General features: G+C 42.1%; 1 protein-coding gene across 2 annotated transcripts in view; it reads right to left on the bottom strand.

Moving 5' to 3' along the window:
- Foxk2 (forkhead box K2) overlaps positions 1-18,538 on the bottom strand; it is a 52,127-nt gene that overhangs the window by 18,932 nt on the left and 14,657 nt on the right. For both annotated transcript variants that reach the window (XM_036195949.1, XM_036195950.1), the window contains exons 2-4: positions 8,559-8,753; positions 5,815-5,962; positions 2,554-2,700 (exon numbers count right to left, since the gene is read on the bottom strand). In XM_036195949.1, the coding sequence (XP_036051842.1) occupies positions 2,554-2,700; positions 5,815-5,962; positions 8,559-8,753 (490 nt within the window). The remainder of the gene's footprint in view (positions 1-2,553; positions 2,701-5,814; positions 5,963-8,558; positions 8,754-18,538) is intronic.

The following is an 18,538-nucleotide window of genomic DNA, read 5'->3' as shown; positions in this document are numbered from 1 at the left end:
CTAATAAATATCAATATCCCAAAGGCAAGGATAGGAACAAGTTAAAAATGTATGCCCATGAGTTAAAAGAGATTCTGGAGCAGGCAATCCCTCTACCACTAAATTATGTGGAGCCAGAAGGCATGAAGCATTCCTGGAGCAGCCAATCAGGTGAGAGGCGCAGTCATCTTATGAACCTTGATCTGTACAGAGAAGAATATATCTGGGTAAAAAGAAGAGTTAACAGCCATTCAACAGCAATGGATCTTCTTGCAGTTGCATGGTGCTTCCTTGCCCTAAGTGCTTGTAAAGTCATTCCCAGTTGCTGGCAGGGTCATGTGCCCTTACCCTTCCAAGCTCTTCTGCAAGAAAGCTCAGGATCCCTCGGGGAAGCATATACCACAAACACACAGACATAACCAACCACACCGAAGTCTTACTCAAGCTTTCAGAAACACCTCATGAAGGCCCCTGGAAACAGGTATTTCAAATCATCAGAATTCTGAATGTTAAAAAACAGTAACAAACAACAGGCAGGGCAGTGGTGGTACACGCCTTTCATCCCAGCACTCAGGAGGCAGAGCCAGGCGGATTTCTGTGAGGTTGAGGCCAGCCTGGTCTATAGAGCAAGATTCAGGACAGGCACCAAACTATGCAGAGAAACCCTGTCTCGAAAACAACAAACAAACAAACAAACAAACACAAACAAAAAACAAAAAAACCTTAGATCTTAAGGGCCTTCACATGCTCACACTGACTGTATTCCATGGTCTCCGTGGTCACCTGAGCAGAGTAGATTGAAGTCAGTATTCTTTGAGACTTTAAAAAATCATCATAGTGTTTTAAGAAAAACTTCACACTGTGGGGGTAGGGAAGTGCTGAGAGTCAAACCTAGGACAAGCTGGTCAGTTAATCTACTTGAACTCAACAGCCTATTCCCACAGATTAAAAAGTCAATACAGGGCTGGAGAGATGGCTCTGGGGTTAAGAGCACTGTCTGCTCAATACAGCTGGAATTTAATATGTACTGTATTAAGGCTCTTCACACAGAACAGAATATGGGAATGTTCTCCTAATCCTGTGACTCCGTGGGGATTAAGAAGCACAGCTTGTGCACATCAGGAAAGGAAGGCAGGGAGGGAGATAAAGGTCTTACTTTTCACCTTCTATGATTAAAGATCCCTTAAAATTCCACAGCAAGGATCTAGTTTTAACATGTTTATATATCTGCAAGTAAAAACAGCTTTTAGAACTAAGCATGGTAGCACACACCTTTAATCCCAGCACCCAGCAGGCAAAGGCAGACACATCTCTGTGAATTCAAAGCCAGGTTGATTAACAATGTTCTAGAGCAAAATAATTTTTAAAGTGTTTTTTTTTTCTTTCAATAAACAGAAAACATTACCCCCCTACACACCCATGTTACAATCTCAACTGAACATTTTTTAAAAATTATCTTTATTCATCAAACCAAAGCCTCAAAATAATGCTGTTGTAATTCCAGGTTATTTAATGAATTACAAAAAAATTCATAATACATCTCTTTTATTGTTTTTTGTTTAACATTCTGTATTCCAAACCTATCCTTTCCCAAATCACCTCAATTTCTGAAGTTTTCTACACATCCAGTAAATGGCAACACAGAACTGATACACAGAGAAAAGCCTGTGCAATGTATCATTTAAAACTTACAGAGAGGCCAGGTGTGATGCATACCTTTCATTTTTGCACTTGTAAGGCAGAGCCAGGCAGATCTCTGTGAGTTCAAGGCTACCCTGGTCTACATTGTGAGTTCTGGGACAGCCAGAGCTGCATAGTAAGACCATTTCTCAAAAAGCAAACAAACAAACAAATAAAAACAAACCCAAAAATCAAAAACTAAACCTAAACAAACAAAAACAAAACCTTCTGGGGAACCTCAGCCCCCGGGAAAGCAGCACTATGTAGAGGCCGGAGGTGCAGGTTCTTTAGATGTAGAGAACTCTGCAAAGTAACTGTATATAATACAGGCCAAGTATAAAAACTATTCTAGCCGACAGTGGTGGTGCACGCCTTTAATTCCAGCACTCAGGAGGCAGAGGCAGGCGGATCTCTGAGTTTGAGGCCAGCTTGGTTTACAGAGAGAGATCCAGGACAGGCTCCATAGAAACCCTGTCTTGAAAACAACCAAAAACCAAACCAAAACAACCAAAAAAAACCCCCCTCAATTCTAAAAAAGAGGGATAACACCAGTAAAACTATTTATAAAACTGTCTTTGTGAAATATAAAGTTCCTGTATTTCTGAAGCAGAGGTGAATGAGTAAGAATGGACTTCAGTTTACTATCCCAGGCTTTATACATCCCAGGGAAAACCTGATTTCCCAGATAGTAAAAGCATCCGTTGCAGTTTTCTTCAGAACTGCTGCTCCTTCTATGTAGAAGAGCAGGGAACTATCAGGCCTAACACTCTCTCAGTGGGAGACTCCCTCCTCTAATGACTTCTAGTATATAAAAAAAAAGCAGTATTTTAATATCTTCCCTGGACAAGCAGCATCTTCAATGCACAGGATGAGAGCACGCTGAAATGGACTTACCTGCCAGCCCTTGTCTGCAGTCCTGTAGTACGGATAGTTTTTAGTGATGTGTGTATAAATTCCATTGAGGGTGAGCTGCTTATCAGGAGCCATTGTAATTGCTTGTACTATCAACTGTGCATAGGAGTAAGGTGGCTTTGAGTCATCCTGTGTTAGGGGAAAAAAAAACACCTAAGAGTCAAGAGTATTCTTTTAGGTATTCTTGCAACAGTGCTGGTTTTTTTTGTTGTTGTTGTTGCTATTGTTTTCCAAGACAGGGTTTCTTTGTGTAGCCTTAGCTGTCCTGGAACTCTGTAAACCAGGCTGACCTCAAACTCAGAGATCTGACTGCCTCTGCCTCTCAAGTGCTGAGATGAAAGGTGTGTGTCACCATTACCTGGCAACAATGGTGTTGCTATTATAAAAGTAATATAATTGGGAAGATTTGGGAAAAAAATTAAGTAGAAAAATTGTAGAACACCATAGAAAGATTAAAAATCATATAAGGAACCAGGAGTGGTGGTACATGTCTTTAATCCCAGTACCCAGGAGGAGAAGGAGGTGGATCTCTGAGTTTGAGGCCAGCCTGGTATACAAAGAGTTTCAGGACAGCCAGGACTATTACACAGAGAAATGCTATGGGGTGGGGGTAATCACATAGGAGGAAATTTAAGAGACAAAAACAAAAAATAAAACTGATCAAGGCCACCGGACTTGAGTGAAATCCAAAACAATTCATATCAAGAAGCACCCTGTAACATAGAGAGGAACTGGTAAGTCCAGGTGTGATGCAGAGCAAGCAGCAGCCCAATCGTGGTACTGATGGGGATATTTCCATACACCAGAAATCACAAGAACACTTGAGACAGAAGTGTCCAAATGCCCATCTACTGCCAAGGTTCTACATGTAAAATCATGCCTATGAAGAACTCAGAGTCATTGCTCATTCTAGTCTGCTGTTAGTTCCATTTTTCCAACATATTAAAATCCCACATGTATCAGCATAAGCCTCTGAGAAGAGAGTTCCCAGTTCCTGTATGAACTTCTGGAAAATAGCAAAACAATATAAATTAAAAGAAGCAATCTGCAGGCTGGAGAGATAGCTCAGAGGTTAAGAGCACTGGCTACTTTCCCAGAGATCCTGAGTTCAATTCCCAGCAAGCACATGGTGGCTCACAACCATCTATAATGACATCTGGTGCCCTCTTCTGGTGTGCAGGCATACATGCAGACAGAACTCTGTATATATAATAAATAAGAAAATCTTTAAAAAAGAAAAGGAGGTTGGGGATTTAGCTCAGTGGTGGAGCGCTTGCCTAGCAAGCACAAGGCCCTGGGTTTGATCCTCAGCTCAAAAAAAAAAAAAAGGAAGCAATCTGTAAAAGAGTATATTCAAATGATATCACTTATTCAAAGCACATTCAGAATAAGGACTGGATTTGATCACAAGCATTGCTGAGCTACATCTCCAGACTCTTCCCCAACCCTGACTTTTATTTTTAGATTTTACAGTTTTAAAACAAACCATTATTGTGCTATATAGTGAATTTAAGGCCAGCCTACAGAATAAGACCCTATCTCAAAAAACGAAACAAGAACACCATCTCACTAGAGATGCACTTAGGGATAAAGGCAAAATCAGAAGGCATAAAAGAACAGAAATGATGAAAGACGAGACAGTTTTGTCTTGTAAGTTGATGGTACAGAAATGTTTGGCAATTCTCCATATGGAAAATCTTAACCATCCAACTAATGCCGGAATCCAGAAGACTACCACAGCCCACTTTAAACGGCTAACCTTATTTTGCTATCACTTAGACTACAAAAGGCTCTGCCTAAGCACCCACAAGAGCACATTCCAGGTTTCTAGGAAAAGAACCAGGGATAACAAGAGCCTGAGTCTGAGCTGTGGCTGAGAAGCTGTCCTTACACCATGTGCTCGACTCCATCCCTGCTCAAATGGCCAATGTTTTCCTAGGGCTTTTTTTCTTATATGTTTCTAAGGATGTTTTCATTTGTTCCGGGAGTCAGTTCTCTTCTAATATGTGGATCCCAGGAATCAAACTCAGACCTTCAGTCTTGGTGACAAGTGCCTTTATCTGCTAATCTATTTTGTTGGCCTTTAAAATGCTGTTTTTGAGTTTTTAGAAACAATGTCTCACTAACTACCTCCAATGGTCTGAAACTTGCTATGTAGACCAGAATGGCTTTGAACTCGGAGATCCTCCCACCTCTCCTTCCCAAGTGCTGAAATTAAAGACATACTATACTGAGCCTAAAAATACTTTTTATTTTTAAGTAATCTAATATGGAAAATGCTCAGAATATACCCAAATGGGTGGAACAAATTTTACAAAGTGAGCATCAGTATAGCCAGTACCCAGCAGCTCCTGCATGGCCCTTAGTCTACAACTCATAAGGACCATTATTAGCTCTGGCAGCATAGCCACTCCCTTCTACTGTGATGTTTCACTAGACCACCGAAGAATGCCTCTGTATGCACAAGGTGCACAGCTACTTGCTCACTCCATGGCTCTGTTGTGTTCTGTGTGAATATGTCATTATTTTTCAAATATATAATGGAAGTAACAACATGTACAGACTGTTCTTTGCTTAACACTACAACAACAGCCTTTCTGTTACTAACAATCTCATACATATTCAGCTATCAGCACTGTGCCTTACAGTTGCCCTAGGGTCTTCACATGGGTGTTGAAGGATTTAAAAAAAATGCACTACAAACCCTCGGACTTATGGCATATTCAGTTACACCAGAATCAAATCCATATAGATGCCTATTTCACTGATGTGGTGTGCTGGTTAGCTTTTGTCCACTTGACATAAACGAGGATCAATAGGGAAGAGCTCAACTAAGGAATTACCTCTATCAAAGTAGCCTACAGGAATTTGTGTGGTGCATTTTCTTGATTAATTATTGATGTGAATGGGGCTAAGCCACTGTCAGCAGTGCCACCATTGGGCAAGGGATTCTGGAGGCATAAGCAAGCAAAAGGCCAGTAAGCAGTGGCATTCCTCACGTGGTCTCTGCTTCAGTCCCTGATTCTGGATCCCTGCCCTGACTGTCCTCAGGAATGAACCATTATGTGGATGGATGTGTGAGACAAACCAACCCTTTCCTCCCCCAAGCTGCTTTTGGTCAGGGTTTTATCACAACAGAGAAACTGAACTAAAACAACATGGTGTTCCTAAAAAGATGTCACACAGATGACCGATGTTTACATAATGTTCCCCAGGCCCAGGTACAAGACTATAGACATTTACCTTTGGGCTGTCTCCACCTGAAGCTTCCTTTTCATTTTCTGGCTGTGAAGTGTCAGCCATTAAATTGAGGTCAGATGGTATCACACGGCCCATTTTGTACCCTGAAGATCCTGCTCCCCGGGGACTGGATGGGCAGGAGTTTGCAGCACTGTGAAAGAGGGGTGGGGGGTGGGAAAGTCTACTTTAAAGCAAACATAGTACTGTTTTTCAATAAATATCTCAAGATCAGGGAAAATAAACATTTCTTTCTTTCTTTCTTTTTTTTAAAAGATGTATTTATTTATTATGTATACAGCATGTCTGACTGCAGGCCAGAAGAGGGTACCAGAGCTCATTACAGATGGTTGTGAGCCACCATGTGGTAGCTGGGAATTGAACTCAGGACCTCTGAAAGAGGAGTCAGTGTTCTTAACTTCTGAGCCATCTCTCCAGCCCAAAACATTTCTTTTTTAAGATGTATTTATTTAATTTTTTTTTCCCAAATTTCTTTCTTTCTTTCTTTCTTCCTTTTTTTTTTGTTTTTTGAGACAGGGTTTACTCTGTAGTGCGCCATTACCGTCTGGCTGTCTCTGCTTCTTTTGTTTTCTTTCTTTCTTTCTTTCTTTCTTTCTTTCTTTCTTTCTTTCTTCCTTCCTTCCTTCCTTCCTTCCTTTCTCTCTCTCTCTCTTTAAAAAAAAAAAAGATTTATTTATTTATTTATGTACACAGTGTTCTGCATGCATGTATGTCTGCAGGCCAGAAGAGGGCACCAGGTCTCATTGCAAATCATTGTGAGCCACCATATGGTTGCTGGGAATTGAACTCAGGACCTCTGGGAGAGCAGTCAGTGCTCTTAACCTCTGAGCCATCTCTCCAGCCCTAATTTTTTTTTTAATGTGTTTTCCTTCATGTATACTATGTGAGTGCCTAAAGGAGGCCAGGATAGGGTGTTGGATCTCCTGGAATTGGAGTTACATTTCTCCAGCGCCATTTACTTTTCCTAAAACAGTCCTTCATTCTGTACTGCAGGCTGGTCTTAAACATGTAGCAATTTTCTGGCCTTATTTCTGAAGCACTGGAATTGTATGTGCTACCATGTCTAGCTAAACTGAAAAAAAGAAAAATGAGACTAGCAGTATTTCTTAAGAAAAAAATGTACTCCTAGGAATTCTTTGTGGTATTTAAGATTTCTTCATGTAGCGATGTGTCAGGAAAAGCAACTGTCAAGACAGACTGTGAGAAGGCAGTGTTCCGTTTACTCTACTAGAGAAAGTAAGCCATCACAGTCAACAGCAATTTACATTTTTTAAAAAAAATTTTATGTGCATTTGTGTTTTGCTGTATGTATGTCTGTGTGAGGGTATCAGATCCTCTGAAGCTGGAGTTATAGATGGCTGTGAGCTACCATGTAGATGCTGGGAAGTAAACCTGGGTCCTCTGGAAAAGCAGCCAGTTCTCTTAACTTCTGAGACATTTCTCCAGCACCAAACTTAATTTTTTTTTTAAAGATTTATGGGCCAGGCAGTAGTGGTGCACGCCTTGGGAGGCAGAGGCAGGTGGATCTTTATGAGTTCGAGGCCAGCCTGGGCTACAGAGCGAGATCCAGGAAAGGCACAAAGCTACACAGAGAAACCCTGTCTCGAAAAAAACCAAAAAAAAAAAAAAAAAAAAAAAAAATTATGTTACATGTTTAAAGTGTTTACCTATGTATACATGTACCATATGCATGCCTGGTGTGTGTGGAGGCCAGAAGAGGGTGTTGGATTTCCTGGAAGTGGAATTAGATGTTTGTGAGCTGCTATGCTTATGCTGTGCTGGGAACTGAACCTGGGTCCCACTATAAAAGCAGGAAGTGCTCTTAAAGACTGAGCCATTTCTCTGGCCCCTTAAAATTTTATATTTCAGCTTCTGAGTATGGTACCTAAAGACTCAGTCACTCTCAGTCCATGAGAAGTTTTAGGAGAAATATAATTAGATAATCTGTCAACTCTTTGATGAAAATATATATTTTAAAAAATGGAAACAGGACTAGACTTAGAGCTGGGATCCAAAAGCAGGGGCAGAGACAAGAGGAGCTCTGTGAGTTGGGGGAGGGAGAGGACAGAAGGAGGAGCCCCAGTCATAAGGGTTAGAGACCCCAAAGACCCCAGCTCCACCCCTACTGCCACCACAGCTTCCCTCAACGCTTTTCTCTGCCACTAGCACGTGAAGGAACACATGAATACCCACAATTCTGAGAATAAATGATGGACGAGAGCTCAGTCAGAAATAAGCCATTTATACTATCCCCTCTAAGGCTCAGGGAATGAACTGGAAGACAGAGACAAGGACAGTGAAATCACCTCTAGACAAGACAATCAACATTATCATAAACTCACACCAGATCTGCACAAGGCAAGCCCTCTTAACCATCAGTTATGGATGGTGCAAGGGATCATGGGACCTTAGCCCTTACCTCTGGGTAGCAGTAACTCGGGAGACTTGGGAAGAGTGCAATTGCCTTCAGTTATATAACCACTGGTGTGCTCACCAGACTCCAAAGGGTAATTCCAAGGCCACAGAAATGGCTCTGGTAAAAAAACAAAACAAAAAACCCAAAAGGGATACAAACAAACAGTAATCCTACAACCTACCAACATGTGAGAACTACAACTGACAACACTGAAACCTGATAGCCAGTTACAGTGGAAATAGATAGGGTCACTTTGGGTACACCTATGTGACTAAAAAACCTGTGAATGTGCCACCTTCAACCTCTGCTCTACCTGATGGTCCCCGTTGGGGAGGGAAGGGGGCTGATGAGGTGGGCCATGGTGTCTGGAATGCTGATGGTCAGGGGTGAGATGTGTGGCTGCACAGGCTTCACCGGAGACGCTGGGGCTTCTTGCTTCTCTCTCTTCTCGCTGGACAGGGCTGTGAATGTTATCTTGATATTTGTGCTCGGAAACCTGAAAGTGCACCTGGAAATAAAAATCAATGGTCAGTTCCTGTCTGCTGTCCACCAAAAGCCTGGGCTTCAACACTTCAAAACCCACCCACAATGTACCAGTCATCTAATGAGTGAAACCACAAATAAGACACAATGACAACCACCTGTGACTCCAGCACTTGGGAGGTAGGAGTAAGAGTTCTAGACCAACTCTAGCTAAACAAAGGTAGAGGGCAACCTAGGCTACATGAGTGAGACATGCCCTTCACCTCAAAAAGACAGACAAGAGGTCCAGACAGAAAGAGTGTGAGACAGACAGACAGACAGACAGACAGACAGACACACACACACACAGAGAGAGAGAGAGAGAGAGAGAGAGAGAGAGAGAGAGAACTCAGACCAGCATAAGAAAATAAGAAGTCTAGACCAAAAATAGAAAAGTAAAAAGGAAATCAAATGTCTGCCAGGTGTAGTCCCCAGCAATAGCTAAGTTCCATTTACATGTTTATTAGGGTACACAATATATCACCTCACTGAACACTGGGATTAAAGATGTGTCTGTACACTGTGTGAGTTCCTGGTACCCATGGAGGTCAGAAGAGGGCATCAGATCCCCTATAACTGGAGTCACAGAGAGCTTGAAGGCCACCATGTGGTAACTGAATCTGGGTCCTCTGCAAGAGCAGCCAGTGAGAAAACTGTTGAGCCATCTCTCCAACTTCTTTTCTTTTTTTTTCTTTCTTTCTTTCTTTTTTTTTTTTTTTTGGGGGGGGGGTTTTCGAGACAGGTTTTCTCTGTGTAGCTTTGTGCCTTTCCTGGGACTCGCTTTGGAGACCAGGCTGGCCTCGAACTCACAGAGATCCACCTGCCTCTGCCTCCTGGGTGCTGGGATTACAGGCGTGCGCCACCACCGCCTGGCGCTCTCTCCAACTTCTTAAAACAGTTCCTTAAATTTCAATTCTGAAGCTGATGTCATGGTACACACCTGTAATCCCAGCACATCAGACGTGGAGGCAGGAGGACCAGTCAAAGTCAGCCTTAGCCACACGAGCCCTGTATCAAAAAAGAAAAACATAAATTTTTAAAGAAAAAAATTTCATCTTTCTAGGCTAGAGGAGTTTGGAAGAAGAAAGAAAAAAAGAGCACTTCCAATGAGTCCAATTGTTTAAGTGTCTGTCCTCTCAGGAATCAAATAAACATTGAAACTTGGTAACATTAGTGGCCCTTAGTTAACCATAGTGGGTGGTACATTTCCACAGATGGACTTGCTTCTGAGCACACCTACCAGTGAACCTTGATTCCAAAGACTCTCATGACCTGGTGCAGTGTCCTAGTGGCTTGTGATGAGCAGTTTGGGTGGCTCATCTGACTTTCCTTATACAACCAATTTTGTCTCAACAAATCTGTCCCCTAATTCTACTAACAAAGACTCTGAAAAGAGCTCTACACCCACTGTTCTGTCTGACAATGTTGTTGGAACAGCTGGCTCAATTGTGGTATAGGCCTGGCATGCCAGCTACTGAGAAAGCAGAGGCAAGGGTCACAAGCTCAAGACCTGCCTGGGCTACAGAGTGAGACCCCATCTTAAAATAAAAAGTAAAAAGGTAATGATTAGCTCAGTGATAAGAGTGTGTGTCTAGCATGTATGCGGCTCTAGCTTCAAACCAGTAAGTAGAGAGAAGGAACGAAACAGAGCAACAGGAGAACAAATGGAGCAGGTAGGAGCTAATGACACCAGGACACAGACACTGAGCAAATGGAGAATGGATCCACAAATGGTTCTCCCATGCAACAGAATGCCACTCAACCACTGCAAAGGAAAACCACTCATGGAAGTAACACAGATGCATCTCAAAAACATCATTCAAAGAAAGCTAACACAAGAGTTTGCTCCACCTGATTGTATTTAATGAAATCCTGAAAATCATACGGCTGATCCAGGGGAACACAGCAATGACTACCAGGGCTCCCGCAGGAAGGTGATGCCTGCAATTTTGAGGGTAAATGTGGTGCTCTATTCTCCAGACTGGGATGGACACTGTCAGGATGTATACGAGCATCAATCAACTCTTTGAAAGGCTCCCTCGGACTAGGTTTGTTCTGTTCTATATAAAGCACACTTCAGGGTTGGGGATTTAGCTCAGTGGTAGAGTGCTTGCCTAGCAAGCACAAGGCCCTGGGTTCGGTCCTCAGCTTCAATCAATCAATCAATCAATCAATCAATCAAGTACACTTCAAAGAAAGCTTACTGAAAATAGCAACCAACCAAGTCAGGATAGCTTAGTTGGTAAAAGTGCCTGCTGTGTGGGCCTGATCACCTGAGTTTGAACCCCAGAACCCAGGGTGAAAGTAAAGAACAAACTCCTGAAAAATGTCCTGTGAAAAGTGTGCATACTCACAGACATACAACAATAATTAATTTAAAAACAAACAAGCTGAGCGGTGGTGGCACTCACCTTTAATCTCAGCGTTTGGGAGGCAGAGGCAAGAGGATCTCTGTGAGTTCAAGGCCAGCCTGGTCTACAAAGCAAGTTCCAGGAAAGGCGCAAAGCTACACTAAGAAACCCTGTCTTGAAAAGCAAACAAAACAAAACAAAACAAAACAAACCACAGTGGTGTCCTTTCCCTAAAAACAGCTCTGACCACACTTTGGGGTGCACACACTAACTCTGAAGTGTTACTGTTGCTTTATCTAGAAGGGTCTGAGCAAAATGAGTATAAAGTCTAGAAGTACTTTTTTCTAATCACTAATGAAGTTGATAATCACATAGCAGTAAAGAGTTTTTACATGTTTGACTCTGGGTAAAGTATTTCATTATCAGAACTCTTGATAACAAGATTATCCTCCACCACACTCAGGCACCTGTGGTGACAAATGCCACAAGCCCACCTAAATATGCCCCACATCCCAACACTTCACATCACACCTGCACTCAAGAGGAGTCTTAAAAAATGTCATTAGAATGGCTAATTAGCACATGAAAAGATCCTCAAAGTTATCAGCTAGCAGGGAAACACAAATTCAAGCTACAATACCTGCTAAAGTACCAGAAATGAAAAGAAGAGAAAAATGTCAAGACTGATGAAGCAGAGCACTCTGAGCTACAGTTCACAGTATCTTTTATATGGCTATAGGCATGAAAGGTAAATGCAAGCACCACCCCTCAGCCAGGCAAGAGAAAGCTAAGAAGCAAACCCAGCAGAAACACATATGAGCTCACCAAAAAAATATACACTAGAATATTCTCAGAAGGCAGAGGCAGGTGGATCTCTGTGAGTTCAAGGCCAACTTGGTCTACACAGCAAGTACAAGGACTACATAAAGATACCCTGTTTCAAACAAACAAGCATCCAACAAAACAACAATTTCTATTTTAAAACATCCTTTTGGCTGGGAGGTGGTGGTACACGCCTTTAGTCCCAGCACTCAGGAGGCAGAGAGAGGCAGATCTCTGTGAGTTCCAGTCCAGCCTGGGCTACAGAGTAAGATCCAGGACAGGTACCAAAACTACAGAGAAACCCCGCCCCATAAAAACAAACAAACAAACAAACAAACAAACAAACAAACAAACATCCTTTTGGAGGCTGGAGAGATGGCTCAATGATTAAGAGCACTTGCTCTTGTAGAGGACCTGGGCTCAGTTCCCAAAACCCACATAGCAGTTCACAACTATCTAACTCTAGTTGCAGGGGATTTGATGCTATCTTCTGACCTCCATGGGTACCGGGCACACGTGCACAGGCATACATGTAGGCAAGACACTCATATACATTAAAGTAAAATAAAATAAAATAAATAAAAATATCCTTTATCTAGGTGTGGTGGTGTATTCCTTTAATACTAGAACGTGGAAGGCCAGGATAGAGGCTAGCCTGGTCTACATAGCAAGTTTTAGGCCAGCCAAGGCTACACAGTGAGACGCTGTCTCAAAATAAGCAAAACAAAAATTCTTTCTTGGAGGCTGAGGCAGGACATAGTGAGACCCTGTTTCAAAGGAACAAAGCCAGCCAGGCATAGCTGCAGTTTCACACACTTGTAATCTCAGTATTGGAAAGCTGAGGCAGGCCTACCAAGAATTCAAGCCAGCTTGAACTATATGATGTTCCAAGATGGTCTGAGCCACAGAATGGTACTTAATCTCAATAAACAAATGCTAAAATAATAAACAAACAAATAAATAAATAATAAATAAAAGTTTTTAAGAAAGCCTCCTAACTTAAAATCTATCCAAAGAGCTAGATATGGTGGAATGTTCCTATAACCGTGAAAGTCCTGAAAGCGAAGCAGGCAAAACACTTGGAATATTCATAACAGCATTATCCATAGTAGCTCCAAATAAAATTATTTTATGTGTTCATCTGTAGTAGAATAAATTTTACTAAATTTACATTCTTAAAAGCTTTACAGAGGGCTGGAGACAGCTTAGAGGTTAGGAGCACTGGCTGCTCTTCCTAGAGGTCCTGAGTTCAATTCCCAACATCCACATGGTGGCTCACAACCATCTGTAATGAGATCTGGTGCCCTCTTCTGGCATCCAAGCAAGCATACATGCAGGCAGAACACCATATACATAATAAATAAAGATTTATTAAAAGAAAAAAAAAAAAGCTTTACAGAAATGAAGCTGGGCAGTAGTGTCGCACCCCTTTAATCCCAACACTCAGGAGGCAGAGGCAAGCAGATCTCTGTGAGTTTGAAGCCAGCCTGGTCTGCAGAGGAAGTTCCAGGACAGTCAGGGTTACACACAGAAACCCTGTCTCAAAAAACCAGACCAAAAGCCTTACAGAAATGAAATGAACCATAGTTATGTTAAAGACATAGACTAATTTCATAAGCATACTACCCAAATCCCTTCACCTCAGAGTCTATTCTTTATTCCATATACATTCAAAAGCAAAGATATCTGATATATGTTTTAGAATTCAGGACAGTGGTTCCAGAGCCAAGGAGGAGGCACAGTGTGGGAGGGGTAACAGTCAAGATGGACACTAATGATATGCATCCTAACTTTGACAGGCCACAGAAGTGGCTTTCATTAAGTTTTACCTGGGTCAGGATACTTCTGCATTTGTATTACAGTAAAGAAGCAATGATGATGATGATAAAAATTCTATCTATCTCTTGGTGACTCAGCAGGGATTAGAGGAATGCTCAAGTGAGAAGGAGGCACAGGTAAGCAGTTCTGTGTATTCAGAGAAATGGGTAGGCAGGGTGACGATGAACCCACAGGCTACGAAAAGACTACAACTAAGGAAAAAACCTGGAAGAGAGAAACAGAGCTGCAAGAGCTACCCTTAGCATTGTATTCTTCCTTCCCTTCCCCGTGACTTGTCTTTTATCTTATACAGGTCTACAGTCCCTTGTCCAAATTCCAAAAGCAAAGGTTCTGAAAATCTAACCTCAAATCCCCTGACAGCTCATTCTGACCTGCATTGAAGAACGGTTATTTATAGCCTTCAATTGCCCCACTTTGTGAGAACATCCTTGTGTTTTTGCCTCAGAAGTCTAACAGTGTGGATCACAAGGTGCTGGGAGTGTGAAATCACACACATATAGTGTCCACTTTTCTTAAGTCCACCAGACCTGTAGGTTTCCAGTGAGACCCCTACAAGTACTGTATCTAACACAGTACCACTTCTCACAGAATTTCTCTAAAATATCCTGATTTGTTGAAGAGGCAAATTAGATGATTATAAGGAAAGGAATAAGTCCACTAAGCTGCTGTCCTAGACCACTAGTTAGTTTTTTTTTTGTTTTTTTTTTTTTTTAAGATTTATTTATTTATTATGTATACAGCATGTATGACTGCAAGCCAGAAGAGGGCACCAGATCTCATAACAGATGGTTGTGAGCTACCATGTGGTTGCTGGGAATTGAACTCAGGACCTCTGGAAGAGCAGTCAGTGCTCTTAACCTCTGAGCCATTTCTCCAGCCCCACTAACTAGTATTTCTATTGTTACTCATAGGTAATAAATGTTCCCAGCATACTTATCAGTACTTCTGATCACTCTCACAACAAAATTATCCAGAGAAACAAGCGAAGAAGCAAGCTGGTAACTCTTGCCCTCTATTGGGCATATTTTAGAGCCCAACATGGCTGCAAGGAGCAGAGGTTCACACACTACTAGACAAAAGTATTCAGCTGCTGCCTAGTGGGTTAAGCAAAATTTTGACTCATAGTTTACATGATCCTTAGTCACTGGGCAGAGAGTATTAAAGGAAATCTCTTTACACACTGAACCTGTAACTGCTCAAAATACAATTAAAAAAAATGACCATTTTGAAACCAGCCGGTGGTGGTGCGCGCCTTTAATCCCAGCACTCAGGAAGCAGGTGGATCTCTGTGAGTTTGAGGCCAGCCTGGGCTACAGAGTGAGTTCCAGGACAGTAACTAAAACTACACAGAGAAACCCTGTCTCAAACAAAAAAACAAAACAAAACAAAAAGACATTTTGAGCTGGGCATAGTGGCAGAAGCCTTTAATCCCAGCACTCAAGAGGCAAAGGCAGGCAGATCTCTGAGTTTGAGGCCAGCCTGGTCTAAGTTCCAGGACAGCCAGGGCTATACCAAGAAACCCTGTCTCCAAAAATAAAACAAAACACAATTCCATTCTGGGGCTAAAATGGCTCAGTTGGTATAATGTTTGCCTGGGATCTATGAGGACCTAAGTTCAATCCCTTCCCCTAGTACCACAAAATGAACAAACAAAATTTCACTCTAAAAGGAAGTTCACCAGTTATCCTTTTATGTATTAACTTGACAACAGGAAATGGCATTTCATTTTCCTTAGATTCCCTATTTCCCAAGATTCAACTGTTCCTACTACATGCCAACTTTAGCCTTAGGAACAGACTCTACATAGGAGGTTTGCTTAGCACAGAAAATCTACAAGGGCATGACGCAAATAGAACACAGTAAACCAGGCTATAAGATAAGAATCATTTTCCAGCCGGTGGTGGTGGTGGGGCACGCCTTTAATCCCAGCACTTGGGAGGCAGAGCCAGGCGGATCTCTTTGAGTTTGAGGCCAGACGGGGTTACCAGGAAAAGGCGCAAAGCAACACTCGAAAAACCAAAAAAAAAAAAAGCAAAATCTATCTAAGCTATGAGGACTCCAAACAATCTTTTTAATATTTATTTTAATTTTCTACTTTATCTTTGTGAATATTTTGAATATATTCTGTGCCTTCACTTCACGTGCACACAGGGCCAGAAGAGGTACATAGAGAAACAGGAAAGGGTGACTCACCAAAGGAGCAAAAAAGATTTATGTATATTGTTTGGTGCTAGACCATATGTTAGACCCTCGGCTCAATCTTTAATGTACATACCCACACAAACAGAACAGAACAGAAAGAAACCATCCCTGAAGTAAGACCAGATGCTGAACTTACTACACAAAAACTGTAAAATAATTTCCTCAGTCAAGCATGGTGGCTTATGCCTGCAGTCCCAGGGGTTGGGAAGCTAAGGTTCAAGGCTGGCTTAGGCTAAACAGCGAGTTCCTGTCTCAAAAAACAAACAAATAAAATCTGGGGGCTAGAGAGCTGGCTCAGTGGTTAAGTGAGTGTACTAATTGCAAGGATCAGAGTTCATGTCCCAGCAATGAAACTGTGATAGTTCACAATCACCTACATCTCCAGCTCCAGGGTATCTGATACTTCTGGCCTCCCTGGTCACTGCTGTGGATATCGCTCTGTGTAAATAAAGTTCTGATTGGCCAGTGGCCAGGCAGGAAGTATAGGCGGGACAAGAGAGAAGAGAATTCTGGGAAGTAGAAGGCTGGAGGGGACACCGCCAGCCGCTGCCATGAAAAGTAACATGTAAAGACACTGGTAAGCCACAAGCCATGTGGCAAAGTATAGACTAACAGAAATGGGTTAATTTAAGATAGAAGAAGCAGATAACAAGAAGCCTGCCACGGCCATACAGTTTCTAAACAATGTAAGTTTCTGTGTGCTTTCTTGGTCGGGTCTGAGCGACTGTGGGACTGGCGGGTAACAGAGATTTGTCCTGACTGGGCCAGGCAGGAAAACTCTAACTACAGGTCACCTGCACTCACAAGCACATATAGACACACATACATATAATTAAAAACAAAATAAATCTTTAAAAAAGAAAGCTGGGTGTGGTAACTCACCCCTTTAATCCCAGCACTCAGGAGACAGAAGCAACTGGATCTGAGTTCAGGGCCAGCCTTGAACTAGAGGAATGTTCCAGAACAGCCAGGGCCAGGGCTGTATAGAGAGAGCCTGTCTCAAACAAAAAAAAAAAAAAAAATGCACACAGAGAAAAAAACTTCTACAAGAGAATAGGATAAGTTTGTTAGTCCTATCACTCAGGAGGCAGAGGCAGGAGGATGGCAGCAAGTGTGAAGACAGCTTGGTCTTCAGAGGTCCAGATCAGCTGTTTAAAAACAAACTGAAAAAAGATTAAAAGAAAAAAATCTTTGAGAAGCTAATTTCAACTAGTTTGACAGTATTCTGTAAGAAACAGGGAAGGAAATGGAGGGGAGACAAGGGGAGGAAGTGAAAGTTGTTGAGCTACTGAGTCACTAAACTCAGGCTGGCCCAGTCAGGATAGTACAACTGGAAAAGGCCTGGTTTGGAAGAAGGATATGCTCCAGTTTGGACACTCAATCACCAGAATGAATAAGGAAATAAAGACCACCACACCCTACTCCCAGCCCAAGACATGAAGACAGGAATCTAGGTCAGATGAGAGTCAAGAGTCACAGATGGTCTGTGGGAGAAGCAAAAATAAGCAATAATGGCAGGAATATAGGGAAGACCAGGTCCTTCTGTCTAGCACCAAGACCAACAGCAGGTCTGCCTTGTTCCTCTAACAAACTAATAATGGTTTCAATTACCACCATGAGTTCTATATATTGATACACATTTTTACTTAAAGAAACCATATGTGTATGTACCTAGGCTTCCACAAGTTGCCTCTCCACGTATCAGCCATATTTATCTTTAAAACACACAGTACAAAAACAAAAGCCACTTTGGATAGTCCATCATCAACCAAATCAGGAATAGATGGCTGGGCATGTCAGCCCATATCATTATCTCAACACAAGGGAGGCACAGGCAGGCAAATCTCAAGTTTGAGGCCAGCATGGTCTACATAATGAGACCCCGTCTAAGGGGACTGGGGAGTGGGTTTGACTGAGGGTTTAGATCAAAAGTAGAACATTTATACAACATGTATAAAGGCAGGGGTTTGACTCCCCAGATTTCCCCAAAGTAGAGAAGTAATTATAGAACCAAGGGTAAATTGCCTCTAACATTCCTGACTTGTTCTGCAGCATTCATCAAACACCAAAGTTTTCTGATTTTGTTTTGTTTGGGGATTTACTTTTATCGTTTTTTTTTTTTTCTTTTTTTCTTTTTTTTTGCCAGAGCTGAGGACCGAACCCAGGACCTTACCACTGGGCTAAATCCCCAACCCCTCACTTTTATCTTTATATATAAGGTCTTTTGCTTGTATGTTTGTGTACTATGTGCATGCCTGGTGCCCTGAGGCCAGAAGAGGAACTGGAATTAGTCTGCTGTGGGTGCTGTAACAGAAAACGGGTCCCCTGCAAGAGCAGCAAGTGCTCATAACTGCTGAGCCATTTCTCTAGCCACCTCCCAGGTTTTACTGCTCTAAGATTTTTGGTTTTTTTGAGACAGCGTCTCACTGTCTGGCCCGTGACTTACAGACCAGGCTGGCTTTCAACTCACAGAGATCTATGTTTGCCTCTACTGCACCATGACATCTGACCCTAAAATTTACTTTTATTTTTGTGTCTGCGTGTGTATATGCAGTGT

The sequence above is a fragment of the Onychomys torridus genome, chromosome 8 (genome assembly GCF_903995425.1).
Source record: "Onychomys torridus chromosome 8, mOncTor1.1, whole genome shotgun sequence".
Taxonomy (NCBI): domain Eukaryota; kingdom Metazoa; phylum Chordata; class Mammalia; order Rodentia; family Cricetidae; genus Onychomys; species Onychomys torridus.
This window is presented reverse-complemented; position numbering and strand designations above follow the sequence as displayed.